We start from the raw sequence: 8170 nt of genomic DNA, 5'->3' as shown, positions 1-8170 counted from the left end.
AATCCTAGGTTTGAGAAATTTGAAAAGGAGATACAGGACAGAAAAACCCTGGTGGAAACTAGTGAAAAAATGCTCTCGGACACAGTCGCCAAAGTGGAAAAGATAGAGGAGTGCCTTAAGAACATTGCGGAGCAGAGCCTCAGCATTCTGAAAATCTCAGCCAACAACACCCATACCCTCATCAGCAAGCTCGATGATGAAAAGGAAATCCAAGAAATTGACATGGACATTGAAGGAACAGGGGAAGCCCCAGGTCCCAGAACCCGCACCCATGGGAACAGGAAGGAAAAGAAAGTGAATAAGGACTTGGAGGAGCTGAAAGCAGTCGGGGTGACCTATGATGAGCTAGTGATAAAGGCATAGGATTTGCTTAAGAAAATTGCTATGTAGTGTCTCCTTGGTTTCTTTGCTGTTTTTTGTTGTTTAGCTGTTCTTTCTGTTCGCTGGTCTTTTGACCAGTCACTCTGTATGTGGACTCTTATTTTCTCAGCTTTCTTTCTATCTATGTTGTAATGGTTTCGGGTCCTTAAAACCTGTTTTTCAATCAATCTGAACAAATCTAGTCATTTAATTTATGAAAGATCATTCTATTCAACACATGAATAATGAGGTATATATATATATATATATATATATATATATATATAAAGAGTTGTTAGCTATTGACTATGACATTTAAAGTTGGTCAATCTTGTGTAAGGCATACACAAAGATACATAGAGAATATTCACTTGGGTATTAGTGGATGAGGAGAGTGACATTGAATTGGAAGATTTGAATCAGGATGGCTCTAATTATTAGGCTACTCTATCTTTTGGCTTAGGTTCATGGAATTTGGAAGGTGTAGAGTTTGTACTTGCTTAAGTTGAGGTGGAAGAGGGGGTCTTAGAAGTCCACTCTAGATCTTGTGAATTTGAATCAAATGTTTTGCAACAATCACTTATCTTAGTCAATGTGAATTTTCTATTGTTGTAGTGACTAATGTAAATTTATGCTACAAAAAAGTATGGTCTTTGAGTCTTTGAGCCTTGTATAGAGGTGTTGCAAGAGTGACTTATCTATAGTCAATGTAGTAATTCATTAACCCGTTCCACTTATTATTGTAAATGTATTATAATAAAAAAGTGTGGCATATGAGTCCTTAATTGTTGAATGAGCTTCTAATGTGTTTAAAAAAAAATTATTTGTGGAACGACATAAAGCTTATGGTGGGGAGAAATACTCTTTTTTAATTATGAGTTGGCAAATAAAATTCTAATTGATGGAAATTTGGAGGTCAAATGTATTGGTTTTATCACACCAAAGTAATGGAAGAAGTGGATATAGCTCAATTAGAAAGTAGACACTATTTACCAAAGTTAGATTTATATTTCAATTGAAGAAGGTAGAGACAAATATGAAAACCCAACAACTTGCTAATGGAGGGAAATGTTGAACCCTCTTGCTTGCGATTGCCCTCTTAATTGGATAACAAATCTTATCGTGATTATTCTTCCTCAATTGTTGGTTGAATAGATTTTATATGATTATCAAGAAAAATTTCTTGTGGTGAAATTTGTTGGGTCAAGGACTCACATGACATACCTTTTTGCGCATAATAGATTGATAAAAGTATGTTTGGAATGAGTTTTGTGAGTTACTATATTAGCTATAAATAAGCTACTCTCCACGTATAGAATGATAAGAAACGCTTTCTTTTTTTAATTATAATATGACAAATCAAATCTTAACTGGGAGAATTTTGGAGGTTAAATATATAGATTTTTTGGGGGGGGGCTAATCTCCTTTTTATATATATATATTAAAAGAATGCAATAAAAATTATAAATAAACAGTCAAAAGACTGTCAAGAAAAGGAAACATTAAACTGTCCAGCTGTCCAGAACAGCAAATAACAATATCTAGATTTTATTACTCTGAGGGTATATAAATTGTCTAGAAAGTAAGCAAGTTTTAGTACGATTGAATGTTGTTTACTAACTAAAGGAAATGGAAATCACTATAAAAACCTTGACAACTCGATGAAAATGTTTAATCTTAATTGAACAACTACTCGGAAAAATTCCTAGTGAAGAAATTTGTTGGGAATGTTCTAAATAGGGAATCTTCTAGATATAGGTATGATAGCCCGCAAAGGGATTGGGTTCAGGGCGACCACGCTAGGGTTTGTGAATTGGTTGATTTGACTACCCCGGTGGTCTGGTCTATTCAGAGTCAATCCTCTCATGATGTGTGGATTTTGAATGATTCATATGCTTCAGTTGCAACCAAATGGGACACAAGAAATCAAATTACCCATCTCTGTTGGAATCTCAAACGAGGTTGATCAAGCTGCAGGAATGGAGACCCAAAAAGGAAAGCCTGAAAAATATTTTGTTTAGAGAAATCAGAGCTGCTCTATGAATGATCAGGCGCCAAATACTTTTTACCCCTCGCAATCTGTTGAATGAGTTCTAGATTTCTCAATTGAGGATATTATCATGCAAAATGAAATATCCTTGGAGGCCCAGCCCCTGGAAGAAAAAATAGTAAAACAGAGGATTAAAATGAGGATAAAGGGGATGCCTATTACAAATTCTTTAATGGAAATGGGAAATGTTGTTTATGATGTGGTGGGGAGGAGATGGGGTTGCAACTACCAGAAAAGGGAAGAAGGGGGAAAGACTTTGTGCCGAGCTAAGCTTATGCCATTTTTGCAGAGTGTATACCGTTTTTCAGTCCCTAAATGAAAAATTTACTTCTTTTTTCTTTTCCTTTGTGGAATCTTGTATACTCTCTGTTGATTTTAGTGTTCATGGTTCATGGATTTTGTGCTCCAGCCAGAGTTTTCTCTGCAGATCAGATTAATCTGCATCAACATCAAAAGTTGAATTACTTACAATGAGAATCTTTGTGGATTACAGAGATGTCAGGAAATTCTTGCCGTAGCAGAAGGATGCCGGTGTTTCATTCAAGACTGAGAAATGTTTCTCTAGATGTTTTTTTTGGTGATAGTAAGCATTTATAACATCGATTTTCAGATTGTATTTGAAAATTGACATTAGTAGAGAAATATATTGTTTTTCTGCAATATTATTATTATTTGGAAGTACAGTCTGAAACATTGATATTAATTATATTTACACATCGTTTTCCAAAAACTCCTACTGACACTAATAGACCTTAACAAGCTCAAATACATGGTCGATTAAATGTGTTCTTAAATTGAAAATTGAAATCAAAACTAAGACATAATCTTAGCAAATTCAATTTTCTTCTTCCTATCAAACTTGTTAGACAAGAAATGTTGTAAATAATCACCAACGATGAATCTCCTGTAATGGCATGGATGCAACTCATCTATAAGCTCAGGGGCAGGTCCCACTTCTGTATTCTTGCCTGGAGCATAGAACATGGCAACAGAGATTCGATCTTTGTGCATATTGGTGACTGCCTGATGCTCAATGCTCTCATATTTTCCGTTGCTCATCACCTAAAATAAACACAACCAAAAAATTAGATTTGAGTTGGAGCTGATTGCTCACAGGACACAAGACTAACCCATACCTATTAAAGCCCACGTCTCAGACATTATAAAGGTGGATTGAAGTGACTTTTGCTTAATACATGAAGAGACAAGGCAATCACACAAACTACAAAGCTTGGAGAAATCATTTTAAAACTAGATACCTATAGATATATCTTTTTGAAAAGTAACTATTTTTTGATAGTTCTCACAGACTATTTTAGCTAAAGACTGTCCAGATTCATCTTATCCTGGTAAACATCATGTTTGCAAAATCCATGAGCATTGAGTTTAATTGTTTCATAATATAATTGTATTTATTTTGTTTGAATTAATGTTTCAGGTCATATCTTGTTTTATTCAGATCTCTCCTCATTGTAGATCATAAAGTGTGATCTAAAATATTAATACAAACAAAATAAACACAATTATTTTCAAAAATAACAACATTCATATTATCTTATTAATACCTCAAGCATGTCCCCAATATTGATAACAAGCGCGCCTGGGATGGGTTGAACAGGAATCCATTCACCATCCTTACAGATCTGCAGTCCCGTTATCTCATCATCCTGCAGCAGTACTGTTAAACTACCTCCATCTGAATGAGGAGACAAGACAAAAACCAGATCTGGTCTATGGCAAGGTGGGTAGTAGTTGCATCTAATTGAGAGGGAAATCTCCCCATGCATGTTAATGAAATAATCTGATTTTAGGCCAATATTCTCAGAAAGAAGACGCAAAACTGTATTGCAAAGTTTCTGAATTTCAGTAGCATATTGATCCAGGGTCTCTCTGCAAGAATGGGCAAAGCAATCAGCTGTTAAATAATATGAATGGAAAGGAACAGGTTATCATGGCAAGCAAATTCTTCAATTTAAGACAAGATATCATGACAGATTTGAGTGAACCGACTGAGAAAACAAAATTGAAAAGGTAGATTTTCTATACAAATGGATAGGCATTCAGACTTGTTATAACAGAAGAGGCTTATAATATTGAACTGAAATTAGTATTAATATATACAAATATCTAAAAAGTATAATGAAATTGAAAATAAAGTCTAGTATAGTAAGTCAAGAGGTGGTCTGTCAAAAATCTCTAAAGAAAATAAGAGGTATTAGAATTAATGTTTCTGGATTTGAGTGTGTGTTATTTTTTGTATCAACATTTCAGATCACCTTCTGTGATCCATTATCAGAATAAATAAGTAAAATCAAAGTAAGATGAAAATAAGAGCTTCTTCTTAACCTGAATTGAATTGAATCCAATTGCATTTGATAAATTCCATCAACATTACATGCTAAGTTTTGAAAAATATGGTATTGTAAGCTGAAATTTTCATGTTACACAGGACCAACTAACTATTAATCACTTTGAATTTCCCTTTGCTCCAGTAGTTTGAAAGTGTAAAGGTAAAGGTAGCTTTTAGGTGATCCGAGTGAACATGTGATTTCCATTATGAGGTATACTATTACATGACTTCACCATTGGACTTACTCAAACTGTGATTTGGCCAACTATAACCCTCTAAATGCGAACATTGTTTAAGTTTTTCCTATTAAAGCATAGAGCTAGGAGTTTACATCGATACAAATTTACCAAATAGGTTTGGCATAAATGGCAATTACACTAGTTATCATATATAATTTGCAATAATCTGATTTTAACCATTCCGTACAATAAATTGTACATGATCTTAAAGGACTCACAACCATCTGAATTAACAATCATTTAGGTACCTGAAGTCCACAGGCTTTTCTGGCCAAAATTTCATTTGTCTATTCTCTGTGGGTAAAATGGTCAAGTACATCCTATCTACCCAGTCCAGTTTTTGGTTATCTGAGGCAATGAAGGCCTGGCCATAGCCGTCACGCTCTTGCACTTCATACTTGAGTTTTTCTTCCAATGGTAGTTGAATGAATTCTCTCATAATTCCCTTAATCCTGTCCAGGAGAGACTGAGGAATTCCATGATTCACAGCCTCTTACAGAGACATGCATACTATCTTAGCAAGTAATCAAGTTAGTAACATTATAATAAATAGCTTGTAAGTTACTGATGTATCACATCACATAAGCAACGACCACAACCTACAAAGGATGCACAAGCAACTCCTGCGAATTCGGTCAGGAAAGCTCTTATCAAAACATTACATCTCCACAAAAACAGGGGATCATTCGATAAAAATTCATTTTAGTACATAGCTCATGGCACATATATAATTTTTACAACAATTGCATTTCCTGTAGTTTCTATTTTCTCTCTAAAATTTGCTACATACTATACACTGATATGAATCTTATCATCACTACTATGGCTTTCTTAAGGAGAGACATCCCACTTACACATGGTGTGTGATTAATGTAACTCTTCTTTAACTATAAGGTAAAATAAGATGTATTCTTTAAAAGTGCCCACAAGAAATGACACTGAAACTGCCTTCAATAGTAGTCCAGGGCACTAAAATGGAGTCAAACTAAAATATAAACAGAGAGTTGTATTTCAAACCTGTTTCAGATAGACAAATCTATTGGTATGCAGTTCACCTCTTTCATAAAAGCCGAAGTCTATTATATAACTTACAATCAATTTCGTCCTACCCACCTGAAAAAATCCCCATTCTTTACATGCAATTCCAATCTTTTCCATTTCCTTTTGCCTGCAGATATCTGATTCCCCCAAAAACATGTTCATATCAATTATAGGGATATCCAAATGACTAGTAGGACATGCACTTGGGCGCTCCTTCTCTGACCTGATATACCTTTGAGGAAGGCTTTGAAGATGCTGAGATGCCAATTCCTGAACAACGGGAATTGAAAATCTTTTTGAAGTACCATCAGATTGATCCAATACGATGGCTGAATTAAACATGATGCTTATCAATCTAAACAGATGCCTGTTTGTTCTACACCCCTAGACAGAGAGTTTATAATGGGCTAGCCTCTCGGTATGTTAGGGATCCTCCCACAGTACTACTGAATCAGATCCATACACGTTTCATATTTCACAAATATGCTTTTGAAATCTGTTTCTCCTATATGGAAAATGCTTAATATGAGATGCCCATTGAACAAAATCAAATTAAAAAATAATTTTAGAAAAAATTATGAAATGACTGAACAATAATATAATACCGGGACACCATTATTGTGCTCCGAATAAGATAATCAACTGGCTTCAAACTTCAAAGGCAAACATCATCTGTTCACGAAAAACTGCACCGATTGCACTTCTTTCATAAGAAGTGGTTTTCAGATATGACGAAGTTGATGTATTGAAAAATAATAATAATAATAAATAGCTATATAAAAATCAATTGTTCGTTCACAAAGCAATCATACCAAAGTCAACAATTTTTTTCCATATATTTATTTCATTTAGAATGTTTCAATCTCTTTAAACATGTCATGCCAAAATTTAAAAAATCATTCATTTATCGAAGTCACAACAATACATCCATATTTGATTCGGAAAATAATCCTTCCCTCATATAATTAAGGTCAACTAAAATAAATAAATAAATACAAGTAAATTAACTCAAATTAATTAAGTTTAAAATGATATGTACTTAATTAAAGTGTTATTTTTGGAAATTAAATGTAAAGGACTAAATTTAGCTTTTAGAATAATGATAAAGAATATAATTTGATATAGTTTTGAATTCCACTTTCATAGGTATTGGGAAATGGCACTCTTTATCTATAAATCTCATCAAAGTGAAATTAGTCTTTCATATCTTTGTAGATTAAATACATGTGCATTTAAATCAACATCAAGCATAGCAAGGATAAACTAACACACAAAAGTGATCTATAATCCTATAACCCGTAGAAATGGACCTACTAATAGTGGATATATGTGATGTGTTTCATCATGATCTATGATCTTCACTAATTGTCAAGGACTATTCGTATTGAAAATTACCATCATTAAGTTATTAAATCACAAGGGCCAAATTTTCGCAAGTTAGCCTCCTTAATTGGATTGGCTAAATAATCATGGAAATTATTGAGTCTAGCACTCTTCTATCATGTAAATGTCGTAGAATGATTTGATCTAGAATTAGGTTTCTTCCAATACTCTAAAGGAAGTGTTCCTAGAATAGTTCTCTTCTCAATGGGTAAGAATTTTGGATATTAATTATATATTATTAGGTGTATAAATGATACATTTGAATGCTATTAAATACTAAGAAATAACAACTAGTCATGTGAAATATGTACCAAGTCGACTCACAAAAACTAGTGGAATATGTAGGACTTTAACAAAGCTTTGAATTTTATGTTGGAGTTGAGAAAATACAACACCACAAGAGCCCAAATAATCTCTGCAAGCTAAAAAACCTGTTACAAGGAGAAGCAAGGAAGCAAATCATAGAAGGAACAAAAACACAGGAAAAATATGCTCAAAAAGAGAGAGCACAATATTCTCCAAAAATGTATTGTCAATAATAATCCTTCTTCATACAATGAAAAGAAAGAACTCAACCTTTAATAGGTCAAGAAACCTTAAAAGGGAAAACCTAGGTTTGCACATAATAATTAATCACCTAAAGTTAGCTTAAGTGTAAAAGAGATAAAGGGAACTTAAATAATTAAACAAATATTGTTTAATTAATCAAGTGAATACCCGAATACTCTAACACCCCCCCTTAAGCTA

The 8170-nt window shown here is 33.6% G+C and overlaps 1 protein-coding gene across 1 annotated transcript; it reads right to left on the bottom strand.

Moving 5' to 3' along the window:
• Nucleotides 1-3156: 3156 nt before the first annotated feature.
• On the bottom strand, nt 3157-6382 carry LOC131055922 (protein SRG1-like). Its single transcript, XM_059220912.1, has 4 exons — nt 6113-6382; nt 5248-5465; nt 3976-4300; nt 3157-3472 (listed from the first exon to the last, which is right to left on the bottom strand). Exons 1-4 carry the CDS (start codon nt 6380-6382, stop codon nt 3224-3226), a joined length of 1062 nt encoding a protein of 353 aa, XP_059076895.1. The 3' UTR covers nt 3157-3223.
• Nucleotides 6383-8170: the final 1788 nt, after the last annotated feature.

The sequence above is a fragment of the Cryptomeria japonica genome, chromosome 5, assembly GCF_030272615.1.
Source record: "Cryptomeria japonica chromosome 5, Sugi_1.0, whole genome shotgun sequence".
Lineage (NCBI taxonomy): Eukaryota > Viridiplantae > Streptophyta > Pinopsida > Cupressales > Cupressaceae > Cryptomeria > Cryptomeria japonica.
Note: the sequence above shows the minus strand (reverse complement) of the source record. Positions and strands in the feature narration are given on the sequence as shown.